At 44.0% G+C, this 21967-nt stretch overlaps 1 protein-coding gene across 1 annotated transcript in view; it reads right to left on the reverse strand.

The window, feature by feature from the left end:
• Window positions 1–12405: 12405 nt before the first annotated feature.
• Window positions 12406–21967, reverse strand: part of LOC144772350 (immunoglobulin superfamily member 3-like) — a 76969-nt gene continuing 67407 nt past the window's right edge. The window contains exons 8-10 of the mRNA XM_078656607.1: window positions 16986–17378; window positions 15686–16102; window positions 12406–12900 (exon numbers count right to left, since the gene is read on the reverse strand). Of these exons, the coding sequence (XP_078512733.1) occupies window positions 12635–12900; window positions 15686–16102; window positions 16986–17378 (1076 nt within the window). The 3' untranslated portion in view covers window positions 12406–12634. The remainder of the gene's footprint in view (window positions 12901–15685; window positions 16103–16985; window positions 17379–21967) is intronic.

A 21967-nucleotide genomic window follows, 5' to 3' on the forward strand; every position in this document is an offset into this window, starting at 1 on the left:
ATGATAAACCAGACGTAGAAACAACATAGTCGCGGCCGTTGCAAGCCGAAAAGTAAGTTCGCAATTGCGAACTTGTCCCAAAATCGGCGCGAACACGCGCCAACACAAAAAACGGAAAAATCCGCAAATCCGCTAGAGTTCGCGGATCTTCGCGGATTGCGAATCCGTAAATACGCAAATTCGCGGATTGCCAATCGCAAAATCCGCCCATGCTTAATGTAAGTGAGTATATGTGAGAGTATGAGATTGTAAGAGTTCCTGTTTAAATAAGTATGTGTTTCTATAAGTGATTGTTTAAGAGAGTAAGTATGTGTAAGTTTCCTTAGAAGTAAGGTGGTAGTGTGTGTATAGCTGTATATGTAAATAAATGGATGTTCAATAGTTTATTTGCATGTGTGAGTATGTGTGAGAGTATCTTTTGGATGACTGTCGGTGTGTAACAGGATGTATAGGTGTATCAGTACATATGATGATTGAGTATATGTATGAGTGACTATATAGAACTGTTGGTGAATGAGTGGATGTGTATATAGATGGTGGAATTACTGATTGTTGTAACTGATATGGGTATCTCAATTTTTTGGGAAATTTTAGTTTCTATTTTTGAATATGTGTTTCAAGGGTTACATTACAGTGAAAAGAGGTCTGTCACTGTGTCACAAGGATGGTGTCATCAGTGATGTCATGAGTGATGTCACTGACCATGTCATGAGTGATGTAATATCTGACGTCATCAGCAGTGCATTGCACGCGCAAGTTATAGTGAGTACAACTAACTATAACGTGGGAATTTCAATGGTTTTATGCGAGTAAAATTTCCAGCTAACTATAACTGGTGTGAAACCTATGTTTTTTTCAGTGAATAGATAGATAGATAGATAGATAGATAGATAGATAGATAGATAGATAGATAGATATAGATATAGATGGGAGTGATAGACATATATATCTATATATATAAAGTGGTTGCCAAGTTATTTATGTCAGGAAGGAAAAGAGCATCACTATTAGTGAGGGTGGTCAGAAAGAGTGTTAGGGTGTCTGTAAGGCAAGAGGTTGTTGGGGGTGGGTCTGCTGTACAGGGTAAAGTATGACCAGACAAGTTTTATTGGCACAAGAGAATTTGATGGTTATCTGTTGTTGTTGTTGTTTCTACAACTGTTAGTGCAATGGTGAGGATAAGCAGGCCATTAGTAGGAAGGTACTGTCCTTGTGATTAGTGATTTGAAATAGTGCTGTTTAATATAGTTTAATTAAAAAAGGAGATTATAATATTGTAGATTAATCATAGGAGATATGTCTTAGTGTGCTAGTACAGATGAAGAGGGAAGGTGGTGGCAGTCTCTGATAATAGGGCATTAGTGCATCTGGAAGGTCCTTCATAAATGTTTCCATCCCCATTGGTTCATCAAAGATTATTGGTCTCAGGCTGTGTATTATTTTAAGTTTTGCTGCACCTATGAAGGAAATCGTCCGAGATCTCTGTTAATTTCTAAGAGCCAAGAAGCCTTTTCTGCGTGTTATTGTGGGTTTTGAATAGTCTTGGAAAGTGCCAAGTTTATGGCCTTTCCAGAGATTTAATTTTTCTCGTATACCCTAGTATTTTTTACAAATGATCATCATGAAGTGCTCTGAAGCTCATTGGCCTCAGATTGTGGGGACACGTTGAGCTTCTGGAGAAGATTCTGTGGGCCCGTTCGATTTCAAAATCCTTGTCAAAGGATGTTCCGAGGCTTGCGGGATCTATGATTCTAAACATGCAATGTACACTTTCATCACTTCTTGCTCTATATTTTCTGGGAGGCAAAGGATTCTCAAGTTTTATTTCCTGTGTCTGCCTTCAAGCTCTCTAATTTGCTTTTCAAGGTCATCCATATTTTTGGGTATGATATCTATTTTCTTCTATAAGGCATTTTATTGTTGTCTGCTTCCCCAATTCTTGCTTCCGCTTCTTCTATTCTGCTTGTTAGAGCTTTAATGTCACCACTTCAGTCCCTTGTCTCTGATTGCAGGAATTCTATGTTGCATTGGTGCTCTGATTGGAATGAATTTAAGCATTGTAGCATCACTTACACATTATTTGTATTCTCTGATTTCCCTTTAATAGGGGTGTCAGGCAGCAGTGGTTTTTGTGTGGATCTTTTATATCCAACCTTTGTTCTTTCTAGTCTTTGATTCTCTTTATGGGCCTTCTCTTTCTCCTTAATCTCTGCAATGTTGGTTAGTAGAGTGAAGAAATACCACAGTGTTGGAATGGTAAACTAGGACTTTAATTGTGTCCCTTATAGAAGGCATGGAGTCTTCGAGAGCCGAACATGTTGCCACAGTTTTGATGATGTTGATGCCGTTGTTGAGTGAATGGGGCCTACAAGATGTGGAAATCACTTGTTGAGTATGACCAGTGTTGAAACCTAACAAAACACTGTTGAGTGTCACCAGTAGTAAGGGCCATCAATTTTTCGGGTACTATTGGCCCGAGTCAGTGGTATTATTAATTGATGAGATAATTCTGTATGAAGCTCCCGGAGAACGTACCTGGTGTTAATCACACGTCTTATGCGCCATCAGGGAGCTGTTGCCGCACAAAGGATGCCCCATGGTCTGAAGCGTTTGGGGAGATCGGTGTTTAACCATAACAGTAATTACCATTGAGGTTATAACAAGAGTTTATTTTCCCTGACTTTAAAGGTAGATGGAGCCTTCTACATGTCTAGCTTGTGAAGCGTTTGTTGTCTAGATTCAGTTCGGCTTGAAATGAAAATAGAACTTGCGTGGTCCTCTACACCCCGCAAGCGGCATGTGGCGTGCTCTGGCGTGTACATAATGATTGCTGTGATGGAGGAATTGAGCATTGGTTAAGGTTACTTTTGAGAAACACTCCAAATTCTACAGGTAGTGGGCAAGGAGAGCAGTCAGGTGCCAGCCATTGTTGCAGGCGGCGCCATGTTGGGTTACTTGAGAGCCGGTAAGTGAAGCACTTGGGGGCATATTATCAAGCAGGGCGATAGGCAATTATTGCCGCTTTAGCGGCCGTTTTCGGCCGCTAGGCGGCGATAATTCTATCGCCCTATTAGCAAGCTGTCGCTAACTGATGTTAGAGACAGCTTTTAGGCGATAGCGATCGGTTTGGGGCCCGCTTTGCATGTCAGTGATGTTTATCGCTAATGACATGCAAAGTGGGCGTACCCAACCAGTTAGCGAATGAAAGCAGCCGCTAACGTCGCTATCGCCTATTAGCAAGGCAGGCGTAGCGATGGAAATATTCGCGCTAAGCGCGAATATCTCCAAATACTAACACCTGCCCAGACCAGTTCTTTGCCATGTTATCCAATGGGAGGTGGATAACATGGTTAAGAGCATTTCGTCGCTAATGCGTGAATATCGCTGTATTCTCAGCGATATTCACACATTTCGCCGCTATCGCTGGATATTTTAGCACAATGTTTTGCGATAAATATCGCTATTCCTTGGTAATATGCCCCTTGATTCTACATATTTTCCATATCAGAGATTTACTATTCTTCTTTTGCAGCTTTAAGAGAGAGAGAGAAAGAGAGAGAACGAAAGAAAGAGAGAGAGAGAGAGGAGAGGAGGAAGAAAGAGAGAGGGGGAGAGAGAAAGAGAGAGAGAGAAAGAGAGAGATAGGAAGAGAGAGAGGGATGGAGAGAGAGAGGAGATGGAGAGAGGGGGGAGAGAAAGAGAGATGGAGAGAGAGAGACCCCAAGGAGAGATTGTGCACTATAAATCACCAGCGTTATATATATCTTAACATCTAAGCACTCAACAGACTCTTCATCCTTTCTTCCAGAAGGAATTAAATTTAATAACAAAATAGAAGCCATATTTTGTGTTTTATCTTGTTTAACTTGTAGAAAGGAATCATGTAGTTCATGCACCTAGTCCTCTTCTGGTTGCAAATGTCACAAGCTTAGGAACTTCACTCACAGAGGCTAGGTATTACCAAGGTAGCCCTCCCAGGCTGCCAGGAAGTGAAGAATGTATAAATATAGTCTCTGCACATTTTAATCTCACAAAGAATCACCCAATAAATGCCTGTGGGACTGAGTTCCACATGAAACCACTGACATTTGGATGCTTTTCGCTTGTACGCAGGGCTTTCACTTGATAAAACTATGATCTCCTATTGTACATTCTGTACCCATCTCTGTCCTTCCCCAGCCAGGGCTGGTAAGTAGTTTGTAGTCAATATTGGATTTTCAGCTGAAACAAGCTTTCCTAGCTGACATTCTGAGGCACCAGGAGACAAAGTCTAAAAAAAAAAAAACTTGACATAAAATTAAAAAAAAGATCAGTCAAAAGAGAGTGGGGGTGGCTCTTTTCCAGATCTGGGTTGACTGGCACGGAAAGATGAGACTTGATGTTAGCCCTCTGGGGCGGCGCCTGTTTAGACCCCGCCCACGTCATCTCTGTCATACGGAGATGCAGCTCATGGGAAGTTCTGTTTCCAGTCTGATGCCTGGTGATTGTTCTGAGGTGGGGATTCTGCAGCTAGAAGTCTCTATCAGATTCAAAGATTGTACATCCCCTTTAATGAACATGTACCTTAGGGTCTGATTTTCCCCTCTCTCCAACAAGCAAATGTGTCTCCAGGCCTGGGAAGGATTCTCCCTCCCCCACAATGGCGCACATGGGGATAGGAACAATGTCACGACTTGTCTTATTGTAAAAAGCATTTCAGACTTTTTCCTTTAAGGTTTTCAATATAAAACAAGCATTTACAATGCAACGGTTTCGCTTGCTGCTATCTGCCTCTATTTCCATTGATGCTGACAATTTGAGATCACTAAAGGACAAGATGGTTTTTAGTGTTAAGACGTGTGTAAAAAAAAAGCTTTTGCATGATGTGCACCAGTGTTTTTTAACCTTAATTTTCCCGACGGCGCCTAGAGACCCTTACGGGTGATTGTTTGCGCTTTACAAATGTGGATTATTTAGCAGACATATATGTTGAACTGAAGGCCAGCTAAACAAGTCTCTGTCCAATTAAGATTGAAACACGATGTGCTGGTGGACTGTGCACTAAATTATCGTTGAAAATTAAGAACAGTTGTTTTGCTGTAAGCAGTTTTTAAAAAACTACCCTGGGAGCACTTCCCAACGCTCCTGACCTGCCGCTCCAGGAATAAGTCACCAGGGAATCGCTGCTTCAGGACACTCAGTCCAATGCCTCGCCTCCTCTTTGCAAGCCCCGAGCGTTTCTGGGCAAACGTGAGTTTTAATAGTATTGAACACTCCTTGCCACAGGAACGCTGCACATCCGCAGCACACCAGACACTTGGTTAGTTCTGTATTCTTCCTTGGGAACGCTGCCTATCTTGTAGCACTCACTAATCACTTTAGGCAGTTACCATATGCGATTAGCATGACACATTTTAACATGGTTCTGTACCCAGTATTAACTCATGACCTGCCAGTTATCTTTACTACGGTCTAGTCTGTAGGTCTGCGTTTCTTAGTGTGTGAAATGTGCGTGTTATGAATGTTTCCTTAACTTGCTGTGGGACTTTGTGAATGCATTCCTGTGAGGTGGACTGCCTGTGTTCTACAGTTTATGCCCTTTGGATTTAAGTGTCAGCGGTCTAGAAGGCCTAATGCACATCGCGACTGATCAATGCAATTTGCATAAAACACACACTTCAATGTCCGACGAGAGACAGGGGTCTTAGCTGGTCTTGTACATCACATATAAACGATCACAGTGATGTAACTAATAAAACAGCATGTTATATATAATTTCTAGGGTGCCCGCGCACTGTAGCGTCCTGAAATGTCAATATGTGATTATAATGACTTAAAGGCTGTGTTTGTGATGTCTAAAATGACAACATAAGGGGAGGTAACGGGCATCAATCACCCAGCTCTTGACCTAATTTCCCCTATAGAAGGCCGTGTTTCAAGTAGAAGCATAATAATAGCTTCTACTGTAGCAAAGATGCGAGTGCGGTGTGTCATCCTATTCCAGTCAATCACAAGGATAGAAACACTAGGATGTGAACTTTCTCATGAAGTCCTGGGAGCAGGTGGGGTGTTATTGAGCCTTGTATCATCCCAGACACTTGTTAGACAGCATACAAGGAGTCAGAAACAGGACATTTGCCAGCACACGAACAGGTTGTGGTGTATTTGGTACCCCTTGCTTTGAATAGAAAACACAGCTAGCTTAAAGTATCAACTACAGATGGCTAGGGTGTCAGTTTACACACAAGAGAAGAGATGGTATACACCATTTATCAATTCATACTGTGACAGGAGCTCGTGCCAGGACCACACAAGAATAAAATAAACAGGTGGATTCAATAAGGTCTTTCATTACTCATGCTATTTTAAGGAAGCGTTGTTATAATGAACGCTACAAAGTCAACCATATTTGGGGGTTTAAAGAAGTGCTGGTGAAAGGATGCTTTCTTTAAGCAATACATACTTTCACACACTGCCAGCAGTCACCAACTCAGTATGTCAAGTAAGGAGATCGTCCACAATCCATGTTTTCTCCAAACTAGGCTTCCATGCAGAGACACCTTTCATCCAGAAGTAGCACTAGGAATGAACAGTACAAGAGGCACGTGATGTGGTAATCTCGGGGACAAAGTGTTACTGGACTGTCTGTATCTAAGAGGACAGAAGAGTGAACACGGCGTCACCCAGAAGATACTCATATTCACATATACATACATGCATTTATAAAAACGAATTGTACCTAGAACACAAGGTGTCAGCCTGTACATGAGCACTTGGTTTGACATCCCTGTCCACTCTAGCACAAACCTCGACGTATATGGCAGGGTTTTAAGCCTTTGGTGAGAAATGTTCGTCCAGTTACTTAGTTGTCCTTTATTGACCTGTTAGCCCTCGAATCAACATTGTGGGATGCTAGAATTGCTTCAACAATCCTGTTGATCCTCAAATTGTCGTTGATCAGATAGAGCACAGTTCTGCTCTTTCCTGTTTATTTGGTAATGACAGGCCGGAACTGATACTGAGAGGGGCAGTAAACTATAGATACGAAAACAAAACTGGATAAACTACTCCACATCACATACTGAGGTTACATGTTAAGAGTGCTAGAGAGGACGTACAATTATACTATTATACTGAGTGGAAGCGCCTTACAAGCCTCCTCTCACTGCACAGTACACGGACAAGTCCCCTCACCTCGGAGCTGCGGCAGTGGTGAGAGCTCCACCACACTGCCCTAACATCTGAACTGCGACGAGCCTTGGGAGCGCTTCTGGCGCTGCGCCTTGCGCACAGATTTGCGCATGAATCCGTCCACCTTCTCCGCTGCAGAGATAGCCGACATGGCTGCGGCTATGCTGGCGGCTAGGTCACCGGCAGGGGGTGGCGCTCAAAAGCTGCTCTCCACCCCGTTCTCTCGGTCACTTCTCATCCCGCACATGCCCGGGGTGCGTTGATGTCCACCGAGAAACAAGGGAGCAGCGAGGGAAATTCGACTGCTGATGAGACAGGGGCAGAAGGTAGAAAGCGGAGCCTACCGGGGCGGCGGTGGGGTGAAAATTCGGAGCGCAAAAAAACTGCAGAGGGGATTAAGCGACGGGTGTCCTAAAGAATTAGGAAGAGCAAAGGATGCCGGCTTTAAGGAAGCTAGATAGGGAAATGGAGGGAGAGATTTAAATAAAGCAGTAAAATAGGGACACAGCAAAGCAGATAACATGCACTTTTAAGAAACAGAGGACGTACAGGGAAAATTGGGAAAGAGCTGAAACTGCAGAGGAGAAGGAGCGCAGAGACAGACAGAAGCTGAACAGAGACTGAGGAGAAAGCAAAGAGTAAACAAGTCAGGTCCCGGGCCGGCCAGCCAATCACAGCGCGGCCCGGGGAATGACGTCACGGGGGTGTCCCGGGCCGGCAGCCAATGACAGCGCGGCCCAGGACAAAGGGGCGGGACTTAAAAAAAGCCAGAGAAACGCCCCCGAATCGCGTTTTCACGAGAAAGCGTGATTGACAGCCTCTGTCTCCCAATGGCTAGCCTCCATTTATGGAGCTAGCCAATGGGAGACAGAGGCGGAACCAAAGCACATATGTAGGATCATGAGGTTTCGCCGTGGGCGGAGCAACTGCTATGCAGTTGCAACGCCCAGGGCGAAACCTAAAAATGAGTATAGTTTGACCATAGCTGTACATGTATACAGTGAGCATGTTTTCCTTTAGACCAACAATCCTACTGTACAGTAGTGCTTTGATGTATCACAAAGTTTACACTATTAGTAATAAAAATTCACTCTTGTTTACTACATTTACCTAGAGATATCAATTACTATCCTTTGGTCGACTTCTGTGAACTAATTGCAGAGTTGCCATTTTGTATCACTTTTCCTCTTTAAGTGTATGGGACATCGTGGGGCTATACTGGGTCTAACCCAAAGACTCTTAGGGCTTATAACAATGTCGGTCATAGTTTCCTCCGACCGACACCGTGGCGGAAATGGGACCAACGACCTCCGTCCGGCGTCCTGACCGCCTAATTACGATGCGACCGCACCATTCCCACATTTCTCTATGGGAGCATGTGTTACTGCCATAAACCAGCCGTAGCACAAGCTCCCATAGGGAAATGGGAGTTTGTGTTAATCCCTGCAGCCCTTGGCAGGCACCTCAAGGTGCCTGCCACAAGGTGCAGGGATTAACAGGGGGGCACCATAAGTTCCCCCTCGACCCACAACCAGAGGCCGCAAGGAAAAGGGGGCCCTGCTAGGGGTCCCCAAACTTGCTTTCTGAGAGGCTTTCCATGTCGGAAAGCCCGATATGGAAAGCCTGTTGGAAACCCAGCATTGTAATCCCGAAGGCGGAACGCCTTCCTATGGGATTACGGGCCGGTCTCCAACTGGCCGACTGACTCCTGGAGCCCATCAGACGGCAGCCAGAATGAACAGCCGGTTTCAATTCTGACTGGTTGTATTGTAATCAGGCGTCGGTATTGAAACTGACGATCTTGATCGTAAAGCCTCAGACTGAGACCAAGATCGTAATAGGCCCCTTAATAATTAGCTTTCGTTCAGGCCTAATCTAAGTGGTTTTGGTTGTTTTGCTTTTCTCAGGATATGTAATGACTGACGGGTCCTGATATATCTTTTGGCGTGACCGATTTGGGAGAGTCAGCGCATAATCATCCCTTGCATTAATACATTATATTACATCAAGTATCCATAGTTTTGTGCTCGGTGCAGGTCCACATCTTCAGTAAAAGCCAACAAATAGAACTGAAGATGCCAGTCAGTGTTTCAGGACTTTTCAATGACCGGTGTGGGTGACTCCTCGAAGGGTGTTGGGGAAACTTCTGAGATACATGACTCGCGTTTCTAACAGCTTGCTACCCAGAGGTGAGGGAACATCACCTGAAAAAGTCTCCAGCTATTTAATGGAAGCACCAGTGGGTTTGGTCTAGTATGGAGCCTGCCTGCCTCTGAGAGAGGCCTGCTGGAATTATCCCTGAAGTTGGAATATGCCGACATGAAGAAGCCCACTTAACCTCCGAGGGAAATGCCCAGAACAGTGGACTGGCAAACTGATGAGATGTCAAACTTGGACCAACAATATAGCAGACACTGTGCCTGCAACTGTGGTAGCTCCAAGTTGCTAAGGTCAGTGTCTGTGGCTACCCTCATTCGGCGCTTCAGAAGTTTTTCATCCTCTTCTCTAGCCTCGGATCAATCAGGGGGGTGGTCAACACAGGGCTTCATTTGTAAACAAATAAGTGTCAGGGCCCTCGTCAGAAGACCACTGCAGCGTGAACCACCTAATCCCACTTCCAGCACTGCCAATGTGTACATACACAACTATTAAATATCATACAGCTACAAGGGTGACAGTTCAGACTATTCAAGGTCCACAAAGCTATAAGAATGGCTTAGGCAGCAGGTATTAGTGGTTTTAATGTACATTGAATTAATAAACAACTGCTGTTCTGCTCATCTCTAAATTACATAAACAGCGCCACCATGTGGCAGTTGTCATAAGTGCAGGTGTTGACAATTAAGGGCCGGTGCCCAGCACCGCAAACCACCGGCTCAAATTAAGCATTGGGTCAGCATGGCTGTAAGAAGTCACACTGCTGGAGCCGATCCTAGCTTGATCAAAATGAGTCTCCTTGTACCCCCTGATGAAGGTGTGCTACACTGTGAACAAATGCGGCGACATCCCACGGACAGAAGTGAACTGTGGTCACAAATTGTGTGGCGCAAAACGGACATAACAAACCAACATCTGCAGACGTTGCTGCAACCAGACTGTGCTGACGCTGCTCTGTGTACCTTGTAATCTTTGACCCCCCCCAAAGATCCTTGAGCATGCGTCAGAGGGATCAACTCCCCCCCCTCCATTTGAACCCCCATAAATGTCCCTCAAGATCCGTCGCTGGGTTGTGTCGCTTGGTTTGGTCCTGGGTGTTTTGCTTTGGGTCTGAACAGCGTCATGAATGGCGACCGCTACTCTGCAGGACTGCTGATTATCTGAAACAACCGCTTGTGCCTGGAGGAAGGTGGGGCCAGACATCAGGGTCGGACTGCAAAATACCAAGTAAAACAGTGGGCCCAACGCCCTCCATGGAGCCTGAGTGAGACTGCGGATATTATCATCATGTCCTTCGGGTTCTAGTTTTCCGGCTGCGACGCTTGGCACTCTGTTGAAATCCTGACAGATCCCTGACAGGCTAATTTTTGCTGCAGGCTTTTAATTGACGGCATAATCTCTTAGAAACGTGTGAGGGACATGGTTTAAAGTCGACAGTGACCCTTGATGCTGTGTATATACGAGGACATCAATTTGACTGTTGGGTGCCAACTATCGTGATTGATTTAAGCTGGTGGAAGGAAGTGCACATTTGCTGACATGCTCTGGTCATGACTAGGAACATGCAGCATTTGGATTAGATCTAATTATATTTTAGATCTCATTATGGACCGCTCCCGAGTAGGAACTTGGTATAAAATTTTGCTGTCTATCATCTTTATGATTGGATTTATACGTCTGCCCAAGCATTATTACTACTCTTCATATCTCTGGAGGAAGTAGTGCTGTACCTTGTTATTTAGTTATCCCAATACAGAATGGGGAACCACTAATGCCCTGAAGAAGTCCGTTTCAGGGACGAAACGCATCGGCTGTGCCGTTGTGAACAAGTGATGCTCATGAATTTGTTTTTTAGAAAGTCTTTGATATTGGAATAAAGGAAATTTTGGAAGAACACTGTTGTTGGAAATAGACTTTATATCTGTTCTTCCTGGATACTGATAATGTGGTGCACCTGTGCTTTTGTTTAAAATTGCTGGGTTCCGTAGGGACTAGCATTGTGACAGTGGGTGCAATACAGTGTGCAGACACAACCTCACAAGTATAGATGAGGTCAGAATAACAGAGGGATAGCAACTCAGGTGCTGCCGATCAGAGGGTTCCACTGTCGGGCGCATTGTTTTTGCATTGGTGAAGGTACTCAGCCTTGGGTTTTGCAAAATTCATATATCGGACTTCAGTCACTTCCAAATTTACCTCCTGAAAGTCTAAAACCTAAAACTAATGCTCGCCAAAATGTTTATTTGAAAGAAAAACATAGTGCAAATTAATGAATTTAAACTATTCAGTCTTGAAAATGTCATGTTTCTGTTTAATTAATTTTTTTGCTTTAGTATGCAATTTATGGTGAACAAATATATGATGTATACAAGAATTGTGGGCACAAAAAATAAGGATAAATTGTATTACTTTAATAATATTTTTTTTCGTAATTTGGCTTGTGTTTGGCTTCGGTCGGACGCTTAGCCAACTATATGGCAATGCGCTGTACACCCAATACAACTGGTACACTTCTTAGGCACATTACTAAAACTGTGTCCCCTCTGAGGGGACACAGATTGGTAGTTCATGGGGCCTTAGGTGGTTGCAGTACGCGGACTGCAGGACTCTCCAGGTTTGGAAGCCTGGTGCTGGCTCTAAGAAAGCAGGCGCGGTGGCTCCGCTGCACAGGCAGACACAGCACCCTTATGTGCCTGCACTGGGGGACATTGACATTCATTGTTGAAAAGGTTATCCAGTTATTGGATAACCAAATGCATCCAAAAATGATACTGGTGCAGCAATTTTATGTGAATAAAGTGCATGGTACTCCTGCACACACAGGTGAGCGACTATGCACCACTGTGGACTCTAGTCTTGTGCACCAACATGGCCAATATATGCCATAAAGTGCAGGAGCCCTAGGCCCTTGTGTCTCTGCCAGTACCTGGTCTCCTTCCCCCCTCATATTCACCCTTCCACCTTGTTGTATTAAGCTTTTCTAGAAGTGCATAGACGTCTACCCCAGGGGTTTTGGTGGAGAAAGAGCCAGAGTCAATATGGATTTGTCATCATCAGAGCCATAAAACTTGAGAGAGCTAGGAAACAGCATTGTCTAACTCAATACAAATAAACAAAATTGAGTGCATCCTTCCTATACCACCAGACTCTACAATCAGCATTTTGAAAATGCATCTGTAGCAGGAGTGGACAGTGAAGCCGTGCCTGGCTTGGAGCTTGCTTTGGCCCCGGCCACGCTCCGCAGCTGTGTCCTCTGGCTTGTCCAATAATAAAGGTTTGCAGACAAAATTCCAACACATGAGCATCCTCAGAGGACACTTTTTTCTTCTGCTTCTCCTCCTTCATCTTCGTCTTCATCATCTCGCTTCGACCGGACACTGATGGACCGCACTGGCTCACCCGAAGCCACCCACAGATCTTTTTTCTGATGAAAACGTTGATGGTCAGAGCGCCTTAACTTCATCCACAGGACTACGATGACGATGACCAGAATGACCACTAAGATGATGGCAACGACCAGGATGTAGGTGGCCAACGAGGTTGAGGAACAGACCGAGGAGGAGACAGTTTTCTCTGTAGGAACAAAACGGAAATTGGATTTAATACAAAGACTGATCCATTTGTCAAATCTATACATTGTAAAAACAATAAGACAATTACTTAACTGATAACTCCTACAATAAATCACACTGACCATGTGGATTGTGAATTAGCCTTAGAGCGCTGTTGCTGCTAGAGCCGGCATCTGGATAGAGGCTTGATTTAGATCATGGCGGATGGGTTATTCCACTGAAACCAGGAAGACGGTCGCCCAGGCACTCGCCACCAGCTGAATGGACTACGGGAACACCCTCTACGCGGGAACCACAGCCAAACTTCAGAAAAGACTTCAACGCATACAGAACACCTCCGCACGACTCGTCCTGGACATCCCCCACCACAACCACATCTCCGCCCACTTGAGAAACCTGCACTGGCTCCCCGTCAACAAGAGGATCACGTTCAGACTCCTCACCCACGCACACAAAGCTTTCCACGACCTGGGCCCCAAGTACCTCAACGACCGCCTGACCTTCTACACACCCACCCGTCAGCTACGATCGACCAGCCTCGCCCTCGCCACCGTACCATGCATCCGCAGAGCCACCGCCGGAGGAAGATCCTTCTCCTACCTGGCGGCCAAGACATGGAACTCCCTCCCCATCCACCTACGGCTGACCCAGGACCATCTCTCCTTCAGGGAGCAACTCAAGACCTGGCTTTTTGAGCAATAACTAACCCCTCCCCCCCCAGCGCCTTGAGACCCTTCCGGGTGAGTACCGCGCTATACAAATTGTTCTGATTGATTGATGTATATCCTGTCTGCTGAAATATAAATCCCATTATATCCTATGGGATTTATATTCGGCGGACGGGATATCCGTCACCGTTGTGACAGAGTAACCCGTCCGCTGAGATCTAAATAAAGCCCTTAGTTTTATTTTAATCAATATATGTTTAGTCTTTTTACTAAGTAGTTTGGGAACTTTACTGTTTGGTTGGTACTAATTGTATCATTATGCTGATTTTGCAGAGGAAAAGCTTGACCCTTCCCAGCTTTCAGAGGTAACCTCGGATTGTCTCTTTAAAAACAAATTTACAGAGCAAGGCACTGGATTATCACGATGGTGAGAACATCTCTATCCGAGTACTTCTCTGGTTTCTTAAAGGAACTAAGGGGCATATTTACGAGTTCTGGCACATCTCTGCATATCAGCAGAGATACGCCAGAACAAATGCGTCACGCAACACTACCCTTGGACACGGCAGATGCGCCGCATTTACAATGCGGTGCGCGGTGGCGCAAGGGTAGGCAGATGCGTGACGCATCTCCTGACGTAAGGGCGCCGCATCGCTGGAGTCGCGTCGCAAGCGCGATGCAACTCCAGCAATGCTGACGGCCGCCCAATACTTAACATGCTGTGTCAATCCTTACGCCTGCTTCAAGCAGACGTAAGGAATTGACGTAGCAGTGCCTGCGTGAAATCTTGCAGATTTCACGCAGGCACTTTTGCGAGGCGCACAGGCGCCGGAACGCCCACTCTGCGTGGGAACGCCCCCATTGTGGCGCTGGGCATTATAACGTGACGCATCTCCCTTGATGCGTCACGTTGTAAATGCCTCGCAGGGATGCACCCCGTTTACGCCGCTGTTGCACCATGCAAGGCGGCGTAAACATGGCGCAAGGGGCTTGTAAATCTGCCCATAAGTGTGAATACACCTACAGGTGACCATAGGCGAAAAGAGGTTAACAGAGGCCCAGAGCAGTGTTTACCACAAGAGACAAACAAGGACCCTTCATGCTACTCAGGAATGGTTGTGTGCTTGTAAATCAGGGAGGAAGAGCCTCTAACATGCTTGAGGGATAAAATATTCATCTGAGTTGATCTATGTTCAGAGAGGTAGCCTGTTAAGAGCTACATCCAGGTGCATTCTGTACAGCAAGGCTAGAACCTCGCCCTACAGATCTATAGGGACAGCAAAACTGGACATCCTGTGATTCCCAGCTACAGTAAGGAAAGTCTCCCTCCATCAGGAACATGAAAATGGACATTGGGCACCAGAGCTATGAAGGCCTCCTTCTAAAACAGAGAATAGTGTATGTCCCTTTTACACATATACTACATCATCTCCTCACATGGTAGATTCAGCAACAGATCTTCAAACAGAGACCACTAGTACCGGATGCTCACACAGAACACTGGGGGGGGGGTGATTTACTAAGAATTTACGCCATGTTTGCATCACAAAAGAGACGCGATTCAGTGCAAAATCACGATTTACTTTCTAGTGCTAAATTTGTTTAGAGCAGGAAATACCGTGAAAGTAACGTGAAGCAGGGCATAGCGCTGCTTTGCATTTCTTAGCGCCAAGGGGGCATACTGTGGGTGCTGCATGGCCGTTCCCATGCAACCAGTCAATATTGCTGATGCTAAACCCAATTTACTCAACAAAGTAGAACGGGTTTAGAGTCAGAAAACTGCCCTTTTCAAGTTGGTGCAAGGAAGGAGAAATGCTTTGGGCTAAAGTCAGTCTACGCATAGTATTTTGTGCTGGAAGGGTACCCTTGCAGTGCAAAACCTATGCGAGACTCACTGATACACCACCCTTGAACTATGGCGCAAAGGTGCCTCCGTGGCGCACGGCAGCTGATTTCAGCGTCACACTAGGGAAAGGGGAGGAGAGTGTCATATTTCTGTAAATATGGCGCTCTCCTCTCTCCTTTTCACGCAGCTCAGCATTTACGGCTGCTGCACTGCATATTTACCACCATGATGCATAACAGTGACCAACATTGACCGAAAGTCCATATATTTACCTGCAGGTTGAAGGGTGACGTTGAAGTTCCCAGACCTCTTTTTGCTGATCCTGTACAGACTTTCTGCAGGGCTCCTCATCCACTCCTCCACCTGGCAGAAGTATATGCCACTGTCGGACGCCTCTGGCCTCATCACAGTGAGCTGGTACCACATCTCAGATGGCCTCTCAAACCTCAGCCTGCCTTCCCTTTTCTTGTCACTCCCATGGTTACTGGTGCGACCAAACTGGAAGACCAAATCCTGCCCAACTCTGAAGACCAGCTCCTCCCCTGTGCCTGAGACTTTCCACCAGGTCACAGAAAAGATAGAAGAGGGGCTGGACCTTGAGGTGATCTCACATGGTAAGATGAGGCTGCTGTGGTCCTCTTCTGACAGGAGAAGAGCCAGCTCAGTGGTGTTTATCCGCAGATTATCGGCTACATAGAAAGAGAAAATCTGTCATAAGTTTATCTTATAAACATACGTTTTACAATAACAACTCGCTCAATTATCCATGAAAGAACCACATTAAGGTGAATGAAAACACTACATGGATGATTGGAAGGGGTTATAATCTTGAATGTTACAATTAAGTAACTGTGATAGGAAGAAAGTGTGAGTGAGAGAGAAAATGCAATGCAACAGTGGTTGCTAAATGCCACCAAAGACAGATGATCAACAAGGGCCTCTGTGATCAAACAAGCATTTCAATCAAACTCCTCAGCAGTGTTTTGAGTTAATTGAAAATAAATTGCTCCCAGAATTCCAGGGGGACATCTATCCTGTGAGACTGCCCACAAGCCCCTTGGACCCCACTGATGTCAGGTGAATTTCATTGTCCTAGTAGGGAACGCATGCCTATTGCTAGGTGGAAACAACTAGTTTCACTGCACATCAGTGAGGATGGAGCACTGCCATCTCTCAAATTAGGAATTGTAACCTTCCTCCTACTCACCGATGCTGGTGACCACCTAGGGCCCGATTCACAGAACTAATTTAAGACAAAATCCTAAACTTACTACCATTTTGGTATTCACAGAAGGCACTTACTCATTTCGGTATTCACAGAATGCACTTACTCATTTTGGTATTCACAGAAGGCACTTACTCATTTTGGTATTCACAGAAGGCACTTACTCATTTTGGTATTCACAGAAGGCACTTACTCATTTTGGTATTCACAGAAGTCGCAGCTGATTGGCTAGGAGAATGTCAGTGAGTATAACTTACAGAGTAGTGGACTGTACCACCTGACTTAGTCCTAGGTGTCAGATCTGTAAGAAAAGAAGTTGCATACAAGAGACTGGATTGCAGCATTACCTGGTCGATGCACGGTGAGGTGTGTGAATCCTGAAAGATCTGCGCCTTCCTTTACCCATGAGCCCGTGGGGTCCAGTAGCCACTCCTCCACCTGGCAGTAGTACAGGCCTCCATCTTTCTCCTCCAATGCCTGCAGAGTCAGGCTGTAGTTCCCCCGGGAGGGCGTGTCGAAGCGTATCCTCTGCCCCTTCTCCTTGTCAGGATATTCCACCAGTATATGGTGGCCCATTTTAAGCAGGGTCCTTGATCGGCCGGGGTCTCGCTTGTAGAACCAGGTGACGGAGAAGAGTGAGTCGGGCCTTGCGGAACTCTCCAAGCCACAGTTCATAGTCACCTCCTCGCTTTCAGTCGCCACGATAGTGCTGTTGGCCTTCGCGAGCTGCAGGTTATTGTCTGTTGAGAAGGAGAAGGCAGGCAAAAATAATAATAGGTGACAAAGTCACATCTCTGTTCTTCCATAATTTTTAAAACAATATTAATAAAATATATATATTGTGAGCAGACCTCGCGACAATAGGCTGAACTGGGATTCATAACATTATAATACAAAACTAAAGTACATTTTAAGTATGTCCCATGAGGTCTGCCCTTTGGCGAGAATTGTGATTTTATTCTTACATAGGTGTGTGGTTGTCTAGATTGTTGCCACATTTTGGGGCAGATTTAGAAGAAAGTGACGCATCTGTAGAGATGTGTCACTTTCCCTGCGCCACCCTGAGAAACCCTTGCGCCACCATGGATGCACCATATTTACAACACGGCACACGATGGCGCAAGGATTGACAAATGCGCAAAAGTCATGCATTGCTGGAGTCGTGTTGCAAGCACGGCGCAACTCCAGCAATGCATGTTAACGCCTATCCTCATTGTGCTGCATCACTCCTTTTGCCTGCTTGAAGCAGGCGTAAGGTTTTGACGCAGTGGCGTCCTAGAAGTGGAGCTGTGAAATCTTTTAGATTTCACAGCGTCACTTTTACGAGGCTTTCCTGCATGGGAACACCCACCATGCATAAATTACACCTGACGCAGGTATAATGTGACACAGAGCTGTACAACATGACGTATCTCCCCAGATGCATCACGTTGTAAATGGGCTGCATTTTTACATCGCCGCTGCATCACAAAAAGTGACGCAAAAATGACGCAAGGGGCTTGTAAATCTGCCCCTCAATGTTGTGTTTTATGTTGCATTGTGAAGTTAAGGTTCTACGTTGTGTTGTTTTATTTTCTGCTGTATTTTATCTTGAGATGTGATATTTTATGTTTGGTTGTTTTTGTCTTGTGCTGCAATTCATGTGCTGATGTACACTGTGTTGTGTCCTGGGTTGTATTTTATTTTGCACTGTGCTTTATTCTGTGTGTGTCATGTGCGACTGCCTTCAGTGTGCTACGTAGATGTGTCACCACCCCCGGTAAAACACCACCGCCAGCCCTGCGGCTATGATCTTGTTTGCACCCAGACACCATCGTGTGTAGTAAGAAAGATGGTTGCGTAATAACCTTGTAATAGGAGGGATGGATGCTTAATATCACTCCCTCAGATCAGTGTAATAAGAGGGATGGGTGTTTCATTTTACTTCATAAAATTACATTAAAAATGGGATATGTGACTACTAACACCTTGGATTACAGTAATAGGATGCTTGTTATTACTTCTTCAGGTAAGTGTAATAAGAGGGACGGATGTTTCATTTTACTTCCTAAAATTACAGTAATAATGGGATGGATGGCTAATAACACTTTGGATTAGAGTAATAGGATGGATGGATGTGTACTACCACCTCCTCAGATTAGTGTAATGAGAGGGACTGGTGCTTATTATTACACACTTAGATAGGTGCAATAAAAGGGATGGATGCTTGTTATTACCTCCTCAGATTAATGTAATAAGAGAGACGGATATTTAATTTCACTTCCGAAGATTACAATAATAATTTGATGGATGGCTAATAACACCTTGGATTAGAGTAATAAAAGGGATGGATGCTTGTTATTACCTCCTCAGATTAATGGAACAAGAGGGGCGGATGTTTAATTTTACTTCCTACAATTACAGTAATAATGGGATGGATGGCTAATAACACCTTGGATTAGAGTAGTAGGAGGGATGGATGCTTGTTATTACTGTCTCAGGTTAGTGTAATAGGAGGGACGGATGCTTCATTTTACTTTCTAAAATTACAGCAGTAGGGGTTGTGGGAGCCTATTAACTACTTGCATAAGAGTAATAGGTGGGCTGGATGTTATCTAGTAACCCCTCAGAGGGATTGAAGTTTATTATTTCACCATTATATAAATCTAATACAAGAGGTGGGTGCTTATTATTATTATCACCCTATCAGATTAGTGTGATAAAAGGGATGATTCTTATTACCCCCTTAGATTATTGTAATACAAGGGATGGATTATTATTATTACCCCATCAGATTAGTGTGATAAAATGGATGATTCTTATTACCCCCTTAGATTATTGTAATACAAGGGATGGATTATTATTATTATTACCCCATCAGATTAGTGTGAATAAATGGATGAATTTTATTACTCCCTTAGATTATTGTAACACAAGGGATGGATTATTATTACCCCATCAGATTAGTGTGATTAGAGGATTGGATTATTTTTATTAGAGTTTAATATAGCGCAAACTAGACCCAAGACATTGGGTATCAGAGCGCTTTACATAGCACCAGTTTCGTTACATGAGAACACATTAATTTTTGTTAGGCAGGTGGAGATTACCTGATTTGCCCAGAATCACAGGATGTTGATTGTCGTTGCCGAGACTTAAACCCGGTTCCCCAGCTTCAAGGCCGACCTCTCTAGCCTAAAGGCAACATCCTCTTCCCTCTTAAATTAGTGTGATATAAGGGATGGATTATTATTATAACTAATCCTGGGTGTAGTTTGCGTAGTGGCGCTCTGCGTAGCTACGCGAAGTGCGTCGTGCAGTAGGGAAAATGCTGTTCGCACTGATAGCACAGTGCTGGATGCTTGTCCGCACTGTGCAATCATTGCAAACGGCATCTTGCACAGTGCATGCGGTCGTTTTCTGCAGCTTGAGTAGATTTGTACTCGCGCAGCAGCTTTCTCAATGCGGACTGGTAGTTTCTCATCATGAGCGGACGCAGAGGACCGCGAGCAAGCAAAAAATGCCTGTTACGCTACACGGTTTTGCACAGTGCTACGTGCAATTCGTGTAGCGCCTAGTAGCGTGAACTACGCACTCTCCACGAGCGGAGCGTAGTCCTACATCCAGGGTTAGTTATTACCCATCAGTTTAGTGTGATTAGAGGGATGTATTCTTACCCTCTTAGATTATCATAATACAAGGGATGGATTATTGTTATTACCCAATCAGATTAGTGTGATTGATTCTTATTATTACTCTCTTAGATTAGTGTGATACAAGTAATGGATTATTATTATTACCCATCAGTTTAGAGTGATTAGAAGGATGGATTTGTATAATTACCCTCTTAGATTATAGTAATACAGGAGATGGATTATTATTATAACCCCATCAGATTAGTGTGATTAGAGGGATGGATTCTTATTATTACCCTCTTAGATTTGTGTGATACAAGGGATGGATTATTAATATTACCCATCAGTTTAGTGTGATTAGAGGGATGGATTCATATTATTACCCTCTTCGATTATCGTAATACAAGAGATGGATTATTATTATTACCCCATCAGATTAGTATGATTAGGGGGATGGATTCCTATTATTACCCTCTTAGATAATTGTAATACAAGAGATAGATTGTTATTACTCCATCATATTGGTGTCATAAGCGAGATCGATTTGTGTTATTAGCCCCTCAGAATAGTGTTGTAATAGGGATGTATATTTATTATTACCCCCTCAGATGGGTCTAATACAAGGTATGGATTATTATTATTACCCCCTTAGATCAGTGTAATCCAAGGGATGGATTACTATTATTACCCCATCAGATTAGTGTGATAAAAGGGATGATTTTTATTACCCCCTTACATTATTGTAGTACAAATGATGGATTATTATTATTACCCCATCAGATTAGTGTGATTAGAGGGATGGATTCTTATTACCCCATTAGATTATTGTAATACAAGGGATGGATTATTATTATTACCCCATCAGATTAGTGTGATTAGACGGATGGATTGTTATTATTACCCTCTTAGATTAGTGTGATACAAGGGATGGATTATTGATATTACAAATCAGTTTAGTGTGATTAGAGGGATGGCTTCTTAATATTACCCTCTTAGATTATTGTAATGCAAGATATGGATTATGATTATTACTCAATCAGATCAGTGTCATAAACAGGATGGATTTGTGTAATTACCCCCTCACTTAAATGTTGTTATAGGGATTGTATATTTATTATTACCCACTCAGATGAGTCTAATACCAGGGATGGACTATTATTATTATCTCCTTAGATTAGTGTAATACAAGGGATGGATTATCATTACTACATCAGATTAGTGTGATTAGAAGGATGGATTGATATTATTACCCATCAGATTAGTTTGATAACCGAGAATGGATTCTTATTACCCCCCTTAAATTAGTGTAATCCAAGAGATGGAATATTATTATTACCCCTCTTAGATTAGTGCGATTAAAGGGATGGATTATTATTATTACCCTCTTAGATTAGTGTGATACAAGGGATGGATTACTATTATTACCCCTTTAGATTCGTCTAAAGCAAGAAATGGATTATTATTATTACACCTTATTAGGATGAGAATCCATTTTAAGGTTCTATGTTTGGCTTTTAAAATCTTGAAAGGTACTGCCCCTCAGATTTTGTCCAATCTCTTGTCTTTTTATGTCCCGGCACGCTCTCTCCGTTCCTTGGGCCAAGCTCTCGCTGTGGTCCCCCGGTATAAGCTTTGTCGTGCTGGTGGCAGATCCTTTCGAGTGAAAGCCGCGGCTATCTAGAACTCTCTCCCGGTTGAGATTCGTCTGTTGGAGG

Source organism: Lissotriton helveticus, chromosome 8 (genome assembly GCF_964261635.1).
Source record: "Lissotriton helveticus chromosome 8, aLisHel1.1, whole genome shotgun sequence".
Classification (NCBI taxonomy): domain Eukaryota; kingdom Metazoa; phylum Chordata; class Amphibia; order Caudata; family Salamandridae; genus Lissotriton; species Lissotriton helveticus.